Source organism: Epinephelus lanceolatus, chromosome 11 (assembly GCF_041903045.1).
Source record: "Epinephelus lanceolatus isolate andai-2023 chromosome 11, ASM4190304v1, whole genome shotgun sequence".
Classification (NCBI taxonomy): domain Eukaryota; kingdom Metazoa; phylum Chordata; class Actinopteri; order Perciformes; family Serranidae; genus Epinephelus; species Epinephelus lanceolatus.
In genome coordinates this window covers 3,848,404-3,871,491 of record NC_135744.1, presented here as the reverse complement: position 1 = coordinate 3,871,491, position 23,088 = coordinate 3,848,404, and the positions used below count along the sequence as shown (strand labels likewise).

The 23,088-nt window shown below is 42.0% G+C and overlaps 1 protein-coding gene across 3 annotated transcripts in view; it reads right to left on the bottom strand.

Moving 5' to 3' along the window:
• sptbn4a (spectrin, beta, non-erythrocytic 4a) overlaps nt 1-23,088 on the bottom strand; it is a 99,605-nt gene that overhangs the window by 15,922 nt on the left and 60,595 nt on the right. For all 3 annotated transcript variants that reach the window (XM_033639246.2, XM_033639231.2, XM_078172151.1), the window contains 8 exons: nt 7,610-7,748; nt 7,405-7,489; nt 6,902-7,113; nt 5,224-6,539; nt 5,012-5,075; nt 4,647-4,915; nt 3,204-3,374; nt 3,013-3,055 (listed from right to left, as the gene is read on the bottom strand). In XM_033639246.2, coding sequence (XP_033495137.1) covers nt 3,013-3,055; nt 3,204-3,374; nt 4,647-4,915; nt 5,012-5,075; nt 5,224-6,539; nt 6,902-7,113; nt 7,405-7,489; nt 7,610-7,748 — 2,299 coding nt within the window. The remainder of the gene's footprint in view (nt 1-3,012; nt 3,056-3,203; nt 3,375-4,646; nt 4,916-5,011; nt 5,076-5,223; nt 6,540-6,901; nt 7,114-7,404; nt 7,490-7,609; nt 7,749-23,088) is intronic.

Below are 23,088 nucleotides of genomic sequence, written 5' to 3'. Positions count from 1 at the left end.
ACTCTGTAAAAGTACACCAAAGCATACATTTTCATTTCCAAATATTTATTTGAAAATGAAACCATTAATACGGTCAATAAAAAAACATTTTGTTAATAATAAAAAACGAATGTAATCTCAACAGTGACCGCGCCAGCTGTGTGTGTGCGTGCGTGTGTGTGTGTGTGTGTGTGTGTGTGGGTGTGTTAGTATGTCAGAGAGGAGGAGTATCAATAAAAAAAGTTTCCACTAATTATTTTGGTGTTTATTTCTTTTATTCTTAAGAGTTTTTTTCATTAAAATGCGTAATATAGCCAACAATATTATAGACCAAAAGTTAATTTAATTTATTTTTGTAGAATGTATTTAGCAAATCGCCACTTTCAACTGGAGACACAGCACAGCAGCAGCACAGCAGCAAAAAAAAAAAAAAAAAAAGGCATTATAAAAAGCCGACAAATAGTGTTAATTAATTGACATGCGACACTGGAGAGGTTGTCAGTCCTATTCTATAGTCTGTAATACTTTTTTTTAATTTTATCATAACTTCTCGGAAATTACTCAAAAATACATTCATTGCGTGCTTCTGAGCACACGGGCAGCATAAACAATGAAGTTACATATGATGGTTTGGCAGATCGTTGCAGCGCTTGGAGGCAGTTGACAGTGACAGTTTTTTCAGCAGCCGTTTTTCTTCCTACCAATAACCTATGGTTGAGGCAGCTCCAGCTCCGCTCACATGCTCTGACTCAGGCATCAGAGCCTCTGAGCTACAGCGATAGATGCATTGGCGCTGTCCGTGGTGCTTTACACTAGGACTGCCAGAATTACAGCGCCCCTCCAAGCGCCGCAGTCCCACCGGCTGGCGCGGTCACCGTTTTTTATTATTAACAAAATGGTTTGTTATTGACAGTATGAATGGTTTTGTTTTCAAATAAATATTTGTAAACGAAAATGTATGCTTTGGTGTACTTTTACATAGTTTTGCAATATGTGTATAGGAGGTATTGCAGGAGGTATAAATGCTCAGAAGTCTAGTGTGTTTCATTTTTGTAACTTAAAGGCTTCAGAAAACATACAAGACACATTTTTAGTAAAAGTCATAGGAAGAGAAGCTTGTAGGTTTTATCTAAACAGAGTTATTTGCATGTTGTGGCGGCTCTAGGACAAGTGCACTTACATTGATCACTTCCATAAAATAAAACGAGAAATTGGAGAAGATTGAAAAAATTGTTAAAATTAAATTAGGGAACTGATCACAGATGTATTGTGTCTTTGTGTTTTTACATCTATTGTTGCTTTTAATTTGCAGCTATACTTTTAATGAAGCTGACATGTCATGACAGTCAAGCACCCCCCCAGGATTCCGGGATTACAGCAGCCAATCAGCATTGAGCTGCAAGTGACAGGACCCAGCGAAATACTGCTCCAGATGAGAATTCTCATCTCAAGCGACAAGCGAAAAATCGCTCTGTCGCTCGGAGCCCGAGCAATTTTTCTCCCGGGCAAATATATGCTCAATTGCCTGTTTGCATTGACTGTATGTAAACTCGTCGCTAGCGGAAAAAAAACAGGTCCGGTGTGAACACACCTTTAGAAATGGAAGACAAACTTAATTGTCGCCGCCTGTGAGCACCCAGAGCTCCACAGCTCAACTTCAGTAGCCTTTTTGTACAGAGAAAAAACAAAAAATAAGAGGGCTCGTAGAAAGTGAGTGAAGCCATAGGATTACATGGTAAGTTCTGAAAATATGTGACTTGTGTAAGCTATTCTGTTAAGTTACTCCTTAGCAAAATGCTCTGACTAATATAAATTGGCCTTTTATTTTTGAAGGTAAACAATGGAGGGAAGCAACAATGTGCTGCAGCTGACAATACAAAACATAAGAGAGTTTGGTTCGCAAGTGGTTCAGTGCACTGAGCCTCCATGTTCATCGTGTTCAAATCACTTTGCATTTTACCAGCCTTTAAAGGAAGCCCCTTTCTTCATGATACTACCACCTGTTACCAATGAACTGTTTTTTTAATGTGGAATGTTCCAAACAGGTGTTTTTTCAAAATTCCACAACTCCCCCAGTATTTGTTGCTCCTGTCCCAACTTTTTTGGTGTGGGTTTTAGGCATCAAACTCATGTAGGCCTACGCATGTATATTAATTTAAAAAAAAAAAAAAAAAGTTCATTAATATGAACATTTAATATTTTCTCTTTGTAATAAATTAAATATAGGTCAAAAACAAGACAACTTTTTTGGAATCACGATTTTATCATTTCACCAGATCACACCAGGTTTATTCTAAATAGACATTCTTTTTCCAACCTCAGGCATCTGTTTAATATTATCTAAAACCCCTCCACCCTCATCACCCATGAAGCTTTGATATTATTAGATGCAGGAAAAGCTTTTGACAAAGTAAAGTGGGACTCCACTCAACAGAAATTTCACTTTTTAGAAGACTCTTATTCTATCCATTGCTTCGCTTTTCAGCTTGCTATATTTGCTTTTTTTTTGTTTGTTTGTTTTTTGATGTGATTTTCATAGCTTTCTGTTAGATGCATGCTGCTTACGGTCTGGCACCTTGTGGCCAGGAATGTTTCAAACTCAGCAAAACAAGATGAAAATCATTACAGATAAATACACTGCCACACTGTTCTAGTGAGTTGTAAATGATAATCGAGACAGATTACTTTTAGCTGAGTCAATACATTGTTTTTAAGAAAATTCTGTGTAGTATAACTTTAAATGAAAGGGAAATACTTCCCATCCATATAGTTGCAATAAACTATTCGTCCTATCCTATCCACTAAGGTTACCCAGCACAGCTTTACATATTTCAGAGTTCAGGTCTTTTAAAAGCATGCAGATCTTATAAGTCTAATTTTGCTTCTCTTTTGTCCTCTACCCCAAAAGGCTGTGAATGGTTGTCTGTGTTGAATTTATCTCTAGTTCCATGAGTCAATTTGGTGAAAATTAATACCTCCATCCTATAGTTTTCAATGCATTCACGTAGAAGATCTAAAGGCAGGAAACCTTACCTCATCTTTTGCATGGAATGCAAAGTTGTTTCCATTGGTCATTCTGTTGCAGAAAAAAATCCACAGGAATTGTCAGTTTCTACTGCACTGCTTTGCTTTTTATATGTCTGATAAGTAATAATAATAATGCACTTGTCTAATAAAATCAAAATCTCTGCCATTAAAATTTGCCACAATAGAAAAGCTCTTACTGAAGAATGAAGACGTTTTTCTTCTTTTTGTATCCCATTGAGGGATCAAATGAGCAGTTACTGAGATCTACAGGAGGCTCTTCATTGTATGTTGTGGTGTGGTTCCTGGCATCCTTGTAGAAGGTCAACTGTCCCTCTTTCAGCACACAGTATACGTTCACCCAGGACTTACTGTAAAATTCAAATGACACATTAAGCAGATCTTAACAAATTAAGATTGAATACATGTCTGGACACTTGTGGGCTTGTTGGATATAATCTTATGTACATCATTCATTTTCTATCAAAAAAAGTATTATATTAAAGATGCAAGATGTTATGCTGTCATGCTAGAAGCTACAGGAATAAAGTCAGCATCCCAACCAGCTGATGACTCATGTAGAGGACATGGGAATAAACAGCTTTGCTTTTTTGTTGTAGTTGTAGAGGAAGTTAGTCCTAGTATTACAGGTATCAAAAATAACACACATCGCATCCATAATCATCAACCATCCCACACCCAACCTCACAGAGCTCAGCCACCGATCTGTCACATGTCTCGAATGAACAATAACCAATGACTCGGATCACCCTCTCAACCCACACTTCACACTGCTGCTGTCTGGGAACAGATACAGGACCCTGAGATGGAGACGAGCACGCTTCAACAAGAGCTTTGTCCCGTCTGCCATACAGGCAGCGTTTGCCTTGGTCAAGACAAGACAACAAGAGGCGATGTAGCAGTAGCAGGGGGCTTTTTTCGCTGCTACTTCTCCAACATCGGTTTGGTGTCTGTGGTCCTAAAGCTCAAATACTTTTGCGTAATTTCCAACAGTTATTTTTTTACTTTTTAATTTAAGAGAAAAAGATTTTAGTATGATGACCAGTCAATGTGTTTGCCTGAGAATGCTGGAGGGTAAACCTCCCAGAATCCAATAAAAATCAGGATAGAGTTACCTAAATTAGCCTTAACTCTCACATCATTCATGATCAACTTCCACACACAAGAGAAATACAACACAGTGGATGTCCTGGTCATTACTGGGGCTTTTCTGAATGTGACGTAACCTCACAGATTACTCTAGGTTGTTCATGATGCGCTCCTTGACCTTAGAATTAAAGTCGATAACTACTGTAGGTTGTAAGCGACTTAGCTGTACATGTTAACGTTTGCATCTTAAATACAAGGTTTCATTCTTTCATCACACTTTTACTCCTGTGTTTTTGGGTTTGGAAAGGTTTAAAATGACACCTCCCTCCAAACTCCTTAAATGACGTATATTACTCTTGTTAGAGCCCCATGGACACTGCTGCGGCATAGAAATCCAAAGTTTGACAGGCGCTTTTGTGCCTGTTTACGGTTTCTAAGCTATGATTAATCAGTCACTGTTAGGATATAGGGTTTAGCATATGATGAATTGTAAACTATGTCTGTTGTATGATTTTTGTCAGTAAAGGTTGTACCTATTTGGGCTTCTCTGCTGAGCTTCAAGGTCAGACGTGGTGGCCTTTTTGCGGTACAGGAAGCCTTCATTGTGGGCAGTGTGTGAAGGCGGCTGAGGTGTTGTTGGGGCACCAGTGGCTGGTGCTGAGCGAGAGCGTCGTGTTTCCTCAGGCTCTTTTGGGCGGGGCCTCCTCCTTGGTTTAGGGCGGTCTCTGGCACGAGGACGTCCGTCAAAACGAGTCACGGGTGCTGAAAGGCTGCTTGGAGGTCGATAAGGCTCTCCTCGTGCCTGAGAAAGTAGAAAAAAGAGAATGTGACCCCAAGACACGAAGAAAAATGAACATACACAACACTTTTGTTATAACCTGTATGTAAGCTAACTCACATGTGCTGCCTCTCTCTCCTGGACCTGTTCTACAATCTCTGCCATGGTCTGTTGTCTCTTGTCCCTGCAGTGACAACAGACATGAGTCACCCAAACAGTAAACACAATCATCACGCGACTTTTGAAATCATTAGGATCAAGCTGGACAGGGCTGACTGGGCAATCTGTAAAGCCAGATTTTGTAAAGATAATTTGAATTTTCATTCACATACCCTGAGCGTTTGTCAGAGCCCTCCTTGACAGAGCCCTCCAAGTCACTTGAGTCCTGTCTCTGCAGCCTCTGCTTGCTGCTCCCTTCCTGTTCACTGGACGACTGCCTCTCCAGGCGCCTCCGGTAGCGCTCCTGACGCACAATCAATGGCAGCTCATTCAGTCTGGCCTGGATCTCCTGTTCACTGGAGGTCTGTCTACCCAGCTTGTACTCCCTCTCTCGCCTCAGATGGTCCATCTGAGGATCAGAGCGGCTGCCACGGGGATCCCTCTGGAGACGGCCGTGGAGAAGCTCCAGTCCTGACTCTGGCCCCACCATGTCTGCCATTGGAATGTCCCCAAACTGTTCCCGCTGCACTCTGCTAGCCTCTAGGAGAGGGTTTACAGCTTTGTGGATGTGGTTGATCCTGGGCTGCATGAAGTCAGCTTTCAGGTGCTGCCATGCATATGCCATTTTAGGGTCCATAATGCCACCACTCTGCGCCAGGTAACCAGAACTGCCCAGACTTCCACTGCTGTAATGATTTTGTGCCAGAAAGCCTGAGCTACCCAAACCCCCACTGCTCTGATAATTCTGTGCTAGGTATCCAGAACTCACCATACTAGGCTGCTGTGCCAAATACCCAGAGCTCCCCATATTAGGCTGTTGTGCCAAATATCCTGTACTACCTAAATTAGGCTGATGACCCAAGTATCCAGAACTTCCCATATTTTGTGGTTGGGCCAAATACCCAGAACTGCCAAAGTTCTGTTGAGGGAGAAAGCCAGGGCTTCCCATACCTCCACTACTTGGCTGCTGAGCTAGGTTACCTGAACTTCCTAGCCTGCTACTACCTAGATGGTTTTGTGTAACACCCACACACCCAGTAGTCAGTCCAAAGTACCCAGAGCTCTCTGCACTGCCAGCAGTTTGATGGTTTATCCCAAGGTAAGTAGAAGTGTCTGCTCCACCACTCTGGGAGGTCAGCGCTGAGAAACCAGAGTCACTTCCACCTCCGGCCACCTGGTGGTTCATCCCGAGGTATGGGGAGCTCACCAACTTCCCACTGGGTTGCTGTTCCAGTCCATGGTAGCCGGATCCATTTATAACTGGATTGTAGCTGGCGAGAGTTGAGGACAATCTCTGGGTTGTAGGGGAAGCACCCAGATCCAGACTGGTCTGTAAGGGTTTGGGTTCTATATGTGCCTGTACCGACTGCCTCAAGAAAGATGAGGTAGTACTGGTTGAGGGGACACTGGGAGTCAGACATGATAATGGGAACATCCTTCGGCTGGACAGTGGGGTTGTCTTTTTCTCCTCCTCTTTTTTCTTCTCAGCCTAAAGAGAGAGTTCACCATATAACTAACAGTACTACATCAACTAAATTTAAACCAGAAATCAAAGGCAGGATGGCCCAATAAAATAAAGATATTACAATTGATCTGGAATGATTTGCTCACTTTAAACAGTCTGGTTTACTAAAAAATGTAGCATTAAATGTGGAGGGGGTGCAGTGAGTAAAAGTACATCACATGCAGTAAATGTCATGAGACAATTTTAAGCCCATGACAATGCAAACTCATGGCATGCACCATGCCTGCTAAGCAAATACAACATCCCAAGGTCACATTTTTTCCTGTAGCAGCATTAAATTATGACTCCACCAAACTGATTAAACATTTATCTATTGTCAAGCTTACTGCGGAAAGCTGGCGGAGAGAGCTGAAGCGTTCTTTCCAGGTTACAGCAGCTTTGCGGAAGGCCTCATGACGAAGGATGAGTTGCTCAACCTCATCTGTTTGGGCTGGGGCCTGTCCTCCTTCTGGCTCCTTGGAGGTGATCAGCGGTTCCTTGGCCTTCAGCCAGGCTTCCGCCTTCACTGTCTCCTGGGCAAACCGGAACCTTTCCTGCTCTGGAGTTGACAGCAGACCAACAACACGATTACCGTCACACCACATTTTAATGCACACTCCAGTAAAAATCAGTTTTTATTTAGACACTAGATCATAGTGGAAGTGTATTTTATCAATTGAGTTAGTTTAGAGTGAGTATGTAATGTTAGCACAAGCAAGAAGAACCATAAGATTGATACATAATCCGTAATAAAAGGACAAAGTGGAAAAAAGCATTCGTAGTTTGAGCCTGTTTGACATTTAACATAATGTTGTGTTAGGAGGTGCTTCTGCTCTAGTGAGTTACTCACTGCACTGTAACTTCTCCTGGTGTTTGTCCCATTTGTCAATAAGATCTTTCTGCTTTGCCAGAAGACTGTCCAGCTTCTCTTTTATCTGTGGGGACAAACAAATTGCAGTCGTGACTACAACAACATATTGCTACATCTTAATCAAGTAATTGTATGGGTTTTATGTACTCTTTGTGACAGTCATTTAAATGTGTTGTAGTCTGACCTCCTCTGATGCAGGGTTTCCTGCAGCTATTAAGATCTTGCCCAGATCTGCACACTGCTGTATGGTCTTGCTGCGGCCATCTACTTTGGCTTTCAGCTCCTGATGTTGTTTAATCATCCCCTCTAGAGCCGTGAGATCCCTGAGGAGGGATAGATCAGATTATTTAGATTAAATTAAACACCAAATACTATCAGGAATTCCTTATACCTGCAGAGTGTAAAATGTTAGCTGTATGCTCGTTTATGTAGTGTAATACAGTATTATTGCTAATACGATGAATAAGGATAAATAATAATGACTTTGGTTCTTCTAGCACCAGCAGCAGAACCAGCTTACACCATCCTCACATGAAGGCTATGTAACACTCCCATGCACACAACATCATAAACCTTTAGATTTTGCTGAGGACACCCACTGACCAGTTTTATGTTTACTTCACCATGACTGACAATGGCTGGGGTGGCAGTAGCTCAGTGCGTGGGGACTTGGCTAAGAAACCAGAGGGTTGCCAGTTCAAGTCTCTGTACGGACCAAGTATGGAGTGTGGATTGGCAGCTGGAGCAAGGCACCGACCCCCAAACTGCTTCAGGGCCGCTGTTAATGGCAGACCCCGTGCTACCCCCTTTTTGCATGTATGTAGGGTGGATTCACGAGAAGGCACATTTCAACTGCCTATTACCTAAAAAATTGTGTAGACTGACAAATAATCAAAGTTATCTAATTAAATTAATTTTCAAATACACATTTCTGCACAATGAGCATTATAGCCTCACAGAGCTGCTGGTGTGAATATACTCCTGTTTGGCCAGGAAGTGTGGGGAGGGAGAGTTTCTCTCTCTCTCTGACCTGTCAGTGCTTGGGCCCTAATAATAATAATGATGAAAGTAATAAGTATTATTGTTACTATTATTATTATTATTATAACAACAATAATAAGATTAATAATGATAAAAATTCCTTCGGTTTAAATTAGTTCCTAACACTGGTTGGTGCTTGGTCCTTAATAAACAACTACTAAACAACAATAATAATGATAATGATAATAATAATAATAATAATAATAATAATAATAATAATAGGGATGCAGCTCTTACAGTTTTTTACAGTTGTTTACGCACTAAAATGAAAATTTTCACACAATTAATAGCTCTTTACACTCAAGAAGCAAAACACCTGTCCATAGTTGCACAACAATAAGCACAGACTCAGCTTCACACTTTTTGCAAAACATTACACACAGTGATTTGCAAAACTCTACACGCATTATCACACCTTAGACACAGATAAGGATTGTGAGGTTACTTCCTTCTCATTACAAAGCCCCTGCTTGCCAACGACCACACTAATGAACGAATTGGATAATCACATCCACCTGGTGTGGAAGCACACAGGTGCTTACTGTAAACCAAGTAGAACACATGCAGTACATTGTCATTTGGGACAATGAATCTTTCCATCGATCTGCACTGGTCCACAATTGGTTCCATGAGCACCCTGAATTTGCAGTCTTATACCTTCCACCATACTCCCCATTCCTAAACCCAATAGAGGAATTTTTATTTGTCTACACTTTACAGTAGTAAGAAAAACTACTATTTTGTTCTGATTTTCATTGTTGATCTGTTACTGTAACTGAGTATGATAAGAAATAAATATTTTCAGTCTGCAGCAGTCTGCAGTCAGTGTTGTGTTTGTTTGTTGTATTTGTGTACTTTCTCTGTATACCTCAAAGTAATCATGAAGAATGTTGTGGGTTTGACAATATCTTTTTGTCATCTAAATTATCTCTTACATAAAAATGTCTGGCAAAAAAGTCTAGCACTAGACCAGCTATTTCCTAAAATAGGGGTTTTTACAAATGTATTTTGTATTGATCACTGTAGTGTGTAACTGACTATGTTTTGACTGAAGTGTATATGTTTTGACTGAAGTGTGTCATTTTGCAAACAATCTAGGAGTTATGCAAATTGAGTGTGGTGTTTGGATAATTGTGTGAATATTTTGAAAAAAGGAGCCCTGTTTTCAAAATTGCGTGTAAACAATTGAGAAAAACTGTATATTAAGACACAACCACAAACCCGAACCAACCCAATCCAACAAGTGCAAAAAGGACAACGAGATTAATCAACTGTCAGTGATGAATAAAATACAAAAGTGAAGGTAAAAAGAACAGAGACCAGTAAGAGTAAAAGTTACTGAATGAATATATTAAAGTAATAAGACTAAAGCCAGAGTAAATAAAAAGGTCTTCAGCTGTTGTTTAAAATGTTAACTAGCCAGCATCTTTTATGGGTTTTGGAAGGGTTTATTCCATAATTTTGGAGTATAGTTTACAAAAGCTGTGCTGCATTCTTTTTTGTGCATGTAATTGTGCGTATTTACAGTTTTTCTCAATTGTTTACACACATTTTCTGAAAGCATGCCTCATACGCTCAGAACTCACAAATCAAAAAACACACACACAATGGGCAAAACCCCTCAATTCTCCTGCAAAATGAAACTTTACATTCAAAACAATGTTATTTCTTCTCAAAATGGTATTTTGTTTTCAAATGACACACACAAACCATCATATGAACAGACATTTATAAGAACCAGTTGAACACTGATGTGCTCAATGTAAAACACTATGATGAATTGAAAACACTTCTTCTCCATCATAATGACTTAGGCCTTTTTTTTGTTCATTGTTACACTTACTACAGACAGTACATACATAAGTGTGTTGTAAAATATTTTAGAATATTGTTTTTATACTTAGAACACACAAATACATGGTAACAAATATATTTTATTTTTCCCACAAAAACAATGTACACAGTGTACATTCCCACCAACACAAAGTTGCACATACAGTGGTCTACATACAAAACAACAGAAGAATTTATTGTATACAGTTACAGTGAAAAAAAACAAACTATGCTGCATCCTCTCTTCTGTTTCGGTCTAGCCACAGCACCTCATCCACATCACAAGCAATGTTTTCCCTGGCCAAGCAGCGGGGGAAATATCACCTAGCATGGCGAATCCAGCCATGAAAAGCATCAACTGCTATATCTCCACATGCGTCTTCCATAGCTTGGAGAAGGGGTATACGCGTTTGTGGATTTTGGTCATGCACTTTCCATCTCCAGGCAGAAAAAGTGGCTCGGATCTCATCAGAGATTACGGTCCTTGGCCTTCCTCGTCCTCATCCTCCCCGTCCTCCTCCTCTTACTCTCACTCCTCTGGCTCTGGCTCTTTCTCTGTTTCCAATGTTGGCATCCATTGCTCCAAAACAGAAAAGCTCACCTGTTGCCCTTTTATGCTAAAGATCTGATTGCTAATTGTAAAACTGTGTGACAGGTGTTTGCCCATTTGATGAGTCAGTGTGCATAGTAGGGCAATTAACTTTAGAATTTTGAATGACAGTGTGTTCTTTGTAAAAACAAGAGCTTTTCGTCATGAAAATTGTGCCAAATGCAGAGAATTGTGTGTAGTGTTTTGAAAAAAATGTGTTTTAGAACTGCAATTTGAGTGTAAAGCAGGAATTGTGCTTGTAGTTTAGCAGAATTGGTTCAGGGGGTTGGTGCATGAGTTACATGTTGTGGTCATTGTGTACCAAGTACCAGTATTTGTGTGTAAACAATTGAGAAAAACTGTAAAAACCCAGTTGTAGAGGATCTGAGAGCTCATGAAGGATTACAGAACAACTGAAAAAAAATTGAACATCCACAACTCCTGCCTCCCTCCAAAGTCCTGACCCTCTCCTCCTGCAACTCCACCTCCCTCCAAAGACCTACTCCCCCCTCCTCCATTACGTCCTCATTACGTCTATGATAGACGTAGGTGTTGGCAAGGTAACGTTAGATACACGGAAAGGAGAGCGAGCATAATGTTACAACCAAGACTGTCAAATGCAACCCCATTTTAAAACTCAACCAGAGTCAGTGATCACTGATGAGTTTTAGAATAAGGTTACAGTGCTAACGTTAGATAGTAGCGTTAACGTAGGCTGACCAAATGTCCTCTTTTGCCCGGACATGTCCACTTTTCACGTCCCGTCCGGGGCGTCCGGGGGGGTTTTATAAATTGATGATTTCCGTGTGTGTGTGTGTGTGTGTGTGTGTGTGTTAGAGTGTGGCACGGGCCACATATTTCTGTCAAAACCCGACCCGAGCCCGACATTATTTAATTACTAAAGCACTGAGTTTGTGTCACACAGTTGTTATGGTTACAGGCTATTTAACAGGCTGGGCGTGCGCCATGGGTGCTCAGTGGAGAGGGAGACCTCCGTGTTTGAGACGGAAGCGGGAGGCGGGAGGTCCGACGCTTCCAGCGAGGGGAGAGGGAGAAATTAACATTCATTCATTCATTCATCTTCTAACCGCTTCATCCTCTTGAGGGTCGCGGGGGGGCTGGAGCCTATCCCAGCTGACATCAGGCGAGAGGCAGGGTACACCCTGGACAGGTCGCCAGACTATCACAGGGCTGACACATAGAGACAAACAACCATTCACGCTCACATTCACACCTACGGACAATTTAGAGTTATCAATTAACCTAGTCCCCAATCTGCATGTCTTTGGACTGTGGGAGGAAGCCGGAGTGCCCGGAGAGAACCCACGCTGACAGGGGGAGAACATGCAAACTCCGCACAGAAGGGCTGCCACGCCCGGGATCGAACTGGCAACCCTCTTGCTGTGAGGCGAGAGTGCTAACCACCACACCACCATGCCGCCCTGAGAAATTAACAAAATAAGATAAAATAGGAGACACCTGTCTCCCTCTTTTATTTTATTTTCAGCATTTAATCAAGGCGGAGGCGGGCGGCTGGAGGTCCGAGACTTCCAGCGAGGGGAGCGTTAGAAACAAACAGCCAATGTGTGTCTGTGTGTGTTATGTTCAGGTGTTGTCACGTAAATAACAGTGCCCAAGCAATAAACAGGACTGACAATAGGATTTTATTTATTTTTACACTACATTTTCACTGAAAGCTGACCGAATCCGACCCGAGCCCGAATACAATTTTTACATTTTTGACCAAACCCGGCCCGACCCGTCAGGACCCGTTGGGCTCGGATCACCACACTCTAGTGTGTGTATGTGTCCCCTATTGGGGCCTATCTGAATTTCTGTCTTTGAGAGATATTATTTTGTAATATAACTGAATTTTCTATCCATACATATAAATTTTAAATATATTAAAATTATAAGGCATCTTTGAGTAAACTGCGAGTATCATTTAAGTAGGCTATGTCGTGGCCGGGCCGAGTGTCCTCTTTTTTGGAAATCAAAATATGGTCAGCCTACGTTAACGTTACTAGTAAGTGGAAACACAAAAGGAAGATAACGTTAATGTTTCAGAGGCTATGCTACAGTAGGCTAATGTTAGCTATTAGCAACTGGATGCTGTGTTGTCATATAACATTATGAACTGAACTGAACTTCTTTATTTGTCATTTTTATGCGCAGCAAAAAACGAAATGACATTTCGCATACCCCAAGCAAAAAGAAAAAAAAACATTTAAAAAACAACATACAGTGTTCAACATAACATTTTTTCCCCACTGGCCCCCCGGGCCAGTAGTTCAGAGTTTTACTGGCCCCTTATATATTCTTACTGGCCCAAGTAAAAAAAGTGAGGGAGAGAGAGAGGGAGAGAGAGAGAGAGAGAGAGAGAGAGAGAGAATGAATATAAAACTTCATTTAATTTAACTTCATTTCATTTAACTCCATTATACCTCATCGTAGCACGTGATGGTATATACAGCAGTCCTCGCAGAAGCTGATGTATGATGTCATAGCCTCTATGTACTCATCCACTTCTTAGATGACCTCACAACAGGTTTACAGAGCTTTAACTTCTGCCTGTATGAGGGAATCAGGTGGACGGTGTTGTGGTCAGAGTAGCCCAGTGCAGCGCGGGGGACGGCGTGGTAGGCGTTGTTAACAGTTGTGTAACAGTGATTCAGGATATTCTTCTCTCTGGTTGGACATTTTATAAACTGTTTGGGCTCTAGTTTCCCAGCGCAGCGCAGGGTGGCGCAGGGTGGCGAACCCCGCGCAGAGCTAGTTTCGAGCAGCGCAACCCGAGGCGCGCTCAGTTTGTTAGTTTGGCAGACCGAGGTGCACTGAGATGGGTGTGGCGGCGCAGCAGGGGGAGGTGTTGACAGATCCAGCTTGGCACAGTGACAGTTTTGTGCCAAAAGGCTTCGCCGAAGGTGCGCTAAAAGCTCGCCAGCTGAAACCACGTCTACTGTCAGTGCAGGCGGAGCGCAGCCGGTGTAGCGGAAGTTTGGCTGACCGGCGGACAGTGCGCACACGTCACCAAAACCTCACAGGCAGGTTTCCAGAATATCAGGCACATTAACGATGCAATAAATACCCAAAAAAACACTATTCAATATAAATATCTGCAATCAGCACATAAATGTATCTTTATATCGACTGTCCCGTCACATCTGATGTCAGATCAAAGGGGATTGGCACCGTTTGGCACGTTTGGCACGCATAATGGAAACCCAACCTGATTTGATTAACACAGCTGCAAACTAATGAGTTCACATCCCTCTCAGCTAACCACAAACAGCCACAGCATCAGATAGGGAGTATATATTCAGCATCTGTCATCTTAGAAAAGTCAAAAGAAAAGAAACAGAGTGAGACTGCGAAAGAGAAAGAGAGAACGCACGCATGCACGAGAGAAACAACATTGATTTACAATTGTGGTGACCTCCTCCCAGGCTACCTTTGCATCATCAGCCCGTGGAGGTCTGCTTGCAGTTCCGTATATTCGGACACTGCGAGCTTGGACCTCCCGGACCAAAACATTAGTTTCCTCCTGGGAGAAGTTTGGCCGTCTGACGCTGCTGCTCTCTTTTGCCATTGCGAATTGAGTAAACTCTCATTACACCTGCGCGCGGCGCATTTAAGGGCGAGGAGAGGGGCTCATTTGATTGGTGTGATGTGTGTAAAACCCACTCCACGCCTTCTCTCCTCCCTCTTTCCGACTTGCGCAGGTAGGAGGGACGGAGGTGGGAAAGAGGAGTAGCTGCGCCAGGCGCACGGTGTGCCAAACTTGCAAAATCCGCCTGGCCACACCCAGTTGGCGAAGCTCAGGTGCGCTGCGCCTCCACCTCGCCCGGTCTGTGAAACTAGAGCCCATTGTATTTGGGGAGTTCATGGGTGAGGTTACCTTTGTAAGTCGCCAAGGACAATAACTAAGGAGTCCGCTCCACACACAGTAGCCTATCTGGTCGGCGAGCGTGCGCTGTAACCTACCTCCTACACGTTGGCCTGTGGTGGGATGTAAACACTGACCAGAATGAATGAAGCAAACTCACGGGGGGAGTAAAAAGGTTTGCAGTTGATGAAAAAAAGATTCCAGATCGGAGAGCAGTGCTGCTGGATCACTGTCACGTCATTACACCAGCCACTGTTAGTGTAAAACGAGATACTGCCACCTTTAGTTTTGCCGGAGAGTTCCATGTTACGATCCGCTCTAAAGACTTGGAAGCCTGCCAGCTGGAGCGCAGAGTCCGGTATCGATCCACACAGCCACGTCTCCGTGAAGCACAAAACTGCAGATGTAGAAAAGTATCCGTTTTTCACCATCAGTAGCTGAAGGTCATCCAGTTTACTGGCCAGCGAACGCACGTTGGAGAGAAATATACCTGCATGGCAGCGGTGTGTGGTGTCCGCCTCGGGCCATCGGGCCATAGGTTATGTCAAACCCTGACATATAAGAAAGAACATATAGTGCAATAGTAAGATGAAAAGGGTCGACATTTCACAATCAAAAACAGAGCTTACCAGATGACGCAGCCTCTCTGTCTGCTCTATGTAGTGTTAGCCCCGTTAGTTCAACACCGGAGTCTTATATGTCACCATTCATCCATGTCTCAGTGAACACAAGGACGCAGCAGTCCCTCACTCCTCAGTGAGTGGATCTCCACAGTCGGGTGTAATCCATTTTCGTGTCCAGCGAGTGGATGTTCGCCAGAAGGATGCTGGGAACTGCTGGTTTGATGGGGTTAGCTCTAGAGCTCTAGAGCTAACCCCTCCTCACTTCCCCTTCCTGTCACAGCGCTGCTGGCGTCTCCCCGTCGGGACAGCTCCAGGTGAAACCATAGTCATCTCAGGGCTAGCTTGATGTAGCAGGCCAAGCTTGCTACACATCCTGAGCTCTCTCGGTTGCAGCGGTTTCTAATGTCTGTTAGAAACTCGCAACTGTATTGCACTGAAGAATTTACTTCTTGCTGCACCGTGTTTGCTTCGCTGGTGTACACAGAGGCTGCCACAAGCATTGGTCGCACCGCCATGTTGATTCAAACTTAGAGGCAAACTAAAAATACCTGTCCAGCAGAAACTCTGTGACCATCTCGTCCCTTTTTAGCTCAGGATGAAGCTGCATCAGTCTTCGCCATCGCTCGAAAGCAGAGCTGATGTTGACCCGAGTTTTGGCTCTTGCAGCATCGAGCTCTCTCTTCTCTTAGTGTTAGCTTTTTCTGCTATATACTTTCTTGTGCCAACTGATTTCCCTGTTGGAGCAGCTGGAGGTGAAAGCGGTGGTCCGCATTTGTCTGCCATTGTTATGGAGAATAGTTTATATCCACAAGCGTCCCTGTTACTAGCGTATTTGTTGTCTCACAGACTCTGGGCCGGGGGTGGGGTGTTATGCAAGTGGTTACGTCAGTCGGAAGCCTCCACATGGGGAAGACAGAGGCCCTGTTTAGACGACAACGGTTTCTCTAAAAACGGAGAAACTTTGCGTTTTAAAAAACTTCTGTGTTTATATGACAAGGTTATTGAAATGATCCCCGTTCACACAGAGCTGCAAAATCTACTGGAAACGCTGTAGTATGCATGCCAGGCCAATGGGTGGCACTGTAAATTTGCAAAGCAACACCACGGCATGACGCCCTGCACCTGCGCTGAAGCACCTTCCTCTACAACAAGGTGATTACAAACCAAAACAAAGAAGATACAATGGCGAAAGCATGCACAGATAACTTTGTCTGGATGGACGACAAGGTGGAGTTGCTACAGTAACAGATCTACACTTCACTTCAAATCAACAGGGTGAACAGCGCAAACAGACCTCAGCATTGTTGTTGTGACGGTCAGCATGCCTAGTGACTGGAACCGTAATGCGCGTGTGCAAAAAGTCTCCGTTTTCAGAGGAACTGCATATTGCAAGTTTACATGACAACGGAGAAGCTGCCATTTCCAAAAAGTTGCACTCTGGAACCCATTTTCGAATCGTTGCGTTTTCAGGCACCCAAAACGCCGCTGTCATGTAAACGATAGGCCAAAACGCAACTAAAATTTACCGTTTTCAGTTGAAATCGTTGTCGTATAAACGGGGCCAGAGAGGACAGGACCATATGAGAATAGGTTCATTCGAGATGAGCCAGGCCTGCACAGATTCGATCACGGGCGATCGGCGCACAATGCATGCCGGTTAGTTTTGTGTCTGACTTCATCCCGACTTGCTCTGACGTATTACAAAAGTGGACAGCAATAAAACCGCGAGAGCAAGGCGGCCGCAGTCTTTAGAGCCAGGTGCTGCAGTTGCTCTCCACCGACTGCACCGCCTGGCTCTCACCTGATCTAACAGCTGATTGGTTTAGATGTCAGCTCAACAAGATGATGTTTTAGATAAACTTTTCATTTTCGTTGAATTTTAGAGAATCAGATTGTATTTGTCTGATCTGAAGGTTTATTCTGTGAACAGAAACATGTTGTGTGACTGATGGTGAAGTTTAGTTGGCAGAAAAATGGCTACATCCCTGCAAGATCAAACACCGCAAAAGTTAGTAAAGGACGTGTTGAAAACGGTTGAAAACTGCTACAGAACCGGAGGTGGTAGGGCGGGACTTCAGCGGGTGGCTCGTTCCGCCCAATGAGAGGCTGATCTCTGCAGCGAACTTCCGCCCACTCAGACTACCATTTCAGTATCTGACCAAATGTCTCCCCTTCTGTTCCTGAGATATGACGTTGAATAATGGCCAGAAATGTGTTTTTACAGATTATTATGATGTCATGGTGAAGCTGACCTTTGATCTTTTGGATGTAAAATGTCATCACTGTATCAACTTAAAGCAGCTGTGCGGAACTTTTCGTTTTTGTTGATTACAGCGCCCCTTTGGTCGAAGCAGTATGACACCCACAGCCTGGGGGTTCCGACTGCAGCTGGCAGTTACCACATGCATTTGTTTTGGAGAGTGAGAGATTTAACTAACGTCAGGTCAGTCCAAGTAATTAGTGGAAACAGCAAAATGACTCAGTAAATTCTCTATTGTGTTTATGTTCTGATCTAATCCTAACACAACAAAGCTGTTACCTGCAGCCTTCGACTCTCTCTCTGTCTCATTGTGTCATGCGGATTACTATTAATTTATTATGCTGATCTGTTCTGTACGACATCTATTGCACGTCTGTCCGTCCTGGAAGAGGGATCCCTCCTCAGTTGCTCTTCCTGAGGTTTCTACCGTTTTTTTTTTTTCCCCCGTTAAAGGGGATTTTTTGGGGAGTTTTTCCTTGTCCGCTGCGAGGGTCATAAGGACAGAGGGATGTCGTATGCTGTAAAGCCCTGTGAGGCAAATTGTGATTTGTGATATTGGGCTTTATAAATAAAATTGATTGATTGATTGATTCAGTGATTGACTGACGTCAAGCCAGCCCTCACGTTGTTTTGCAGTGCGCACATATACTACACATTACGGCAAGAGCGAGAAAGGACTGATTTCAAAGTAAAAGCAAGCTTCCAAAATGACCTCAGGGTGTCACCCAGAAAACATCACGTCAATCTCACGTAGCATTTCAAAATACAAGCCCTCTAAACTGTCATATTTCCCTGTGCTCCATCTACAGTTAGATTTATATATTTTTTGAAAGACTACCTGTTATTACTCAACCATTCCACGTCAGACTGATAGTACACGACCTCAGGGTGTCACCCAGAAAATATAGGGTCAATCTGATGTAGCATTTCAGAATAAAAGCCCTCTGAACTGTCATATTTTACTGTACTCCTTGTACATTAAGAATAACATAAAAAAAAACCCTACCTGTTATTACTCAACCGTTCCACACCAGACTGACAGTACTTGACCTCAGGGTGTCACCCAGAAAATATAGGGTCAATCTGATGTAGCATTTCAAAATAAAGGCCCCCTGAACTGTCATATTTTACTGTGCTCCATCTACAGTAAGATTAGTATATTTCTTTACAGTACAGTAAAATATGACAGTTCAGAGGGCTTTTATTCTGAAATGCTACATCAGATTGACCTGATATTTTCTGGGTGACACCCTGAGGTCATGTGCGATCAGTCTGAAGTGGAACGGTTGACTAATAACGAGTAGTTTTTAAAAAAAAAAAAAATAATAATAATAATCTTAATCTACAAGGAGTACAGCAAAATATCACAGTTCAGAGGGCTTTTATTCTGAAATGCTACATCAGATTGACCCTATATTTTCTGGGTGACACTCTGAGGTCATGTACTATCAGTCTGACATGGAACAGTTGAGTAATAACGGGAAGGTTTGTTTTTTTTTAAAAAAATATATTAATCTTAATGTACAAGGAGTACAGTAAAATATGACAGTTCCGAGGGCTTTAATTCTGAAATGCTACATCAGATTGACCCTATATTTTCTGGGTGACACCCTGACATCGAGTACTATCAGTCTGAAGTGGAACGGTTGAGTAATAATGGGTAGTTTTTTTTAAATGTTTATCTTAATGTACAAGGAGCACAGTGAAATATGAAAGTTCAGAGGGCTTTTATTCTGAAATGCTACATCAGACTGACCCTATATTTTCTGGGTGACACCTTTAGGTCGTGTACTATCAGTCTTGAGTGGAATGGTTGAGTAATAACAGGTATTTTTTTTTAAAAAATATATTAATCTTACTGTAGATGGAGCACAGTGAAATACGACAGTTCATAGGCCTTTGATTCTGAAATGCTAATTCAGATTGACCCTATATTTTCTGGGTGACACCCTGAGTTTGAGTACTATCAGTCTGGCATGGAACGGTTGAGAAATAACAGGTAGTTTTTTTATATGTTAATCTTAATGTACAAGGAGCACAATGAAATATGAAAGTTCAGAGGGCTTTTATTCTGAAATGCTACATCAGATTGACCCTATATTTTCTGGGTGACACCCTGAGGTCGAGTACTATCAGTCTGGCATGGAACGGTTGAGTAATAACAGGTAGGGTTTTTTTTACTATTAATCTTAATGTACAAGGAGCACAGTGAAATATGAAAGTTCAGAGGGCTTTTATTCTGAAATGCTACATTACATTGACCCTATATTTTCTGGGTGACACCCTGAGGTTGAGTACTATCAGTCTGGCATGGAACGGTTGAGTAATAACAGGTAGTTTTTGTTTTTTTTTTAATGTTAATCTTAATGTACAAGGAGCACACTGAAATATGAAAGTTCAGAGGGCTTTTATTCTGAAATGCTACATCAGACTGACCTTATATTTTCTGGGTGACACCTTGAGGTCGTGTACTATCAGTCTTAAGTGGAACGGTTGAGTAATAACAGGTAGTTTTTTTATATGTTAATCTTAATGTACAAGGAGCACAGTGAAATATGAAAGTTCAGAGGGCTTTTATTCTGAAATTCTACATCAGATTGACCCTATATTTTCTGGGTGACACCCTGAGGTCGTGTACTATCAGTCTTAAGTGGAACGGTTGAGTAATAACAGGTATTTTTTAAAAAAAAATATATATATTAATCTTACCGTGGATGGAGCACAGTGAAATACGACAGCTCAGAGGGCTTTTATTCTGAAATGCTACATCAGATTGACCCTATATTTTCTGGGTGACACCCTGAGGTCGAGTACTATCAGTCTGGCATGGAACGGTTGAGTAATAACAGGTATTTTTAAAAAAAATATATATTAATCTTACTGTAGATGGAGTACAGTAAAATATGAAAGTCCAGAGGGCTTTTCATCTAAAATGCTACATCAGATTGACCCTATATTTTCTGGGTGACACCCTAAGGTCATGTACTATTAGTCTTAAGTAGAACGGTTGAGTATTAACAGGTAGCTTTTTTAAAAAAATATACTAATCTTACTGTAGATGGAGCACAGTAAAATATGACAGTTCAGAGGGCTTTTATTCTGAAATTCTACATCAGATTGACCCTATATTTTCTGGGTGACACCCTGAGGTCATGTACTATCAGTCTTACGTGGAACGGTTGAGTATTAACGGGTAGCTTTTTTTAAAAAAATATACTAATCTTACTGTAGATGGAGCACAGTAAAATATGAAAGTTCAGAGGGCTCTTATTCTGAAATGCTACATCAGATTGACCTGATTCTTTCTGGGTGACACCCTGAGGTCGAGTACTATCAGTCTGAAGTGGAACGGTTGAGTAATAACAGCTAGTTGTTTTTAAATGTTATTTTTAATGTTCAAGGAGTACAGTGAAATATGAGAGTTCAGAGGGCTTTTATTCTGAAATTCTATATCAGATTGACTTGATATTTTCTGGGTGACACCCTGAGGTTGAGTACTACCAGTCTGAAGTGGAACGGTTGAGTAATAACGGGTATTTTAAAAAAAATATGTATATTAATCTTACTGTAGATGGAGCACGGTGAAATATGACAGTTCAGAGGGCTTTTATTCTGAAATGCTACTTCAGATTGACCCTATATTTTCTGGGTGACACCGAGGTCGAGTACTATCAGTCTGGCATGGAACGGTTGAGAAATAACGGGTAGTTTTCTTTTTAATGTTAATCTTAATGTACAAGGAGCACACTGAAATATGAAAGTTCAGAGGGCTTTTATTCTGAAATGCTACATCAGATTGACTCTATATTTTCTGGGTGACACCCTGAGGTCGTGTACTATCAGTCTGTCTGACATGGAACGGTTGAGTAAAAACAGGTAGTTTTTTTTTTTTTTTTTAAAAAAATGTTATTCTTAATGTACAAGGAGTATAGTAAAATATGACAGTTCAGAGGGCTTTTATTCTGAAATGCTACATCAGATTGACCTGATTTTTTCTGGGTGACACCTGAGGTCTTGTACTATCAGTCTGAAGTGGAACGATTGAGTAATAGAGGGCTTTTATTTTGAAATGCTACATCAGATTGACATGATGTTTTCTTGGTGACACCCTGAGGTCGTTTTGGAAGCTTGCTTTTACTACACTCTGAGGTCGTTTTGGAAGCTTGCTTTTACTTTGAAATCAGTCCTTTCTCGCTCTTGCCGTAATGTGTAGTATATACGCGCACCGCAAAAACGTGAGGGCTGGCTTGACCAAATGTTTCAAAGTGAGGGCTGGCTTCGCTTGCAAAGCTAATGCTACTAACGTCAGGTCAGTCCAAGTAATTAGTGGAAACATGCTAACGTTACACACAAGTTAGTAGTAAAGTAAGACCTGTTCATAATGTTCTGGTGTAGCTCTGAATTTCTTATAAACTGAGGACAACTGCCTGCTGTATATTCGTGTTCATGGTCACAGTCACAGAATTTTGTGGTGTTTGTTGTACTAGACAAAAGCGGTTCACATCAGCATTTAGGTTGCTTATAACTTCCATGTTGTCATATATTGAAGTGAAACAACGTCTAACAAGTTGCGGTATATTCTCTAAATAAAAACAAAAATTACATACCTGTCGATTAGGAAAAGGGCCAACTCGGGAGAAGTTTTACAACCTTTCAATTCTCTCAGCTCTCTCCACTTGGTGAATGCCCGACCGAGGTTTACACGAGCCCTATCACTGTCCCGTTTAGCCTTCTTCTGTGCTTTTTCTTTTAGATGGTGCTCTTCGTTATTCGCCATGACATCAAAAGTACATCTCAGATATAGATACATGTCTGGTAAAACTGTTGTGTTCAGCAATGCCCGTTGCGTACTGCTTCCGCCTCAGGTTTTCTGACTTCTGCTGTCCGTCTGACCCGCACGAGGCTATGCTAAATAGCCATATAGAGAAAGGCTTTTTTGTCGCTGTTGGGTTCAAACAAATATGCGGATCTTTAAGGGGGGGGGGGGGGGGGTGGTATAAAGGTAAAAAGTTCCGCACAGCTGCTTTAATCGTCTCACACATTTGTGTGAAGTTTTGTCACATTAGCTTAAGAATTCTTGAGTTATGGCCACAAACATGTTTTGTAAGGTCACTGACCTTTGACCTTCGACATTCGACCATTAAAATTTAATTAGTTAATTGCTGAGTCCAAGGAGCCATTTGAGCCATTTGAAGAAATTCTCTTAAGGCATTCTTGAGATATTGCGTTAAAAAGAATGGGAGGTACATACATATGTATGTACAGAGGGACGGACGGAAAACCCAAAGGCAAAATGCCATAGGCCGTGGCTATCACCGGCATGGAGGCATAAAAACATGAGTTGCAGCCCTGTTTAGGATATGTACATATGTTTTGCCATCTTTATGGCTCCCTCACTGTGTGTGTTCCTGCATATGTTGATGACTCACAG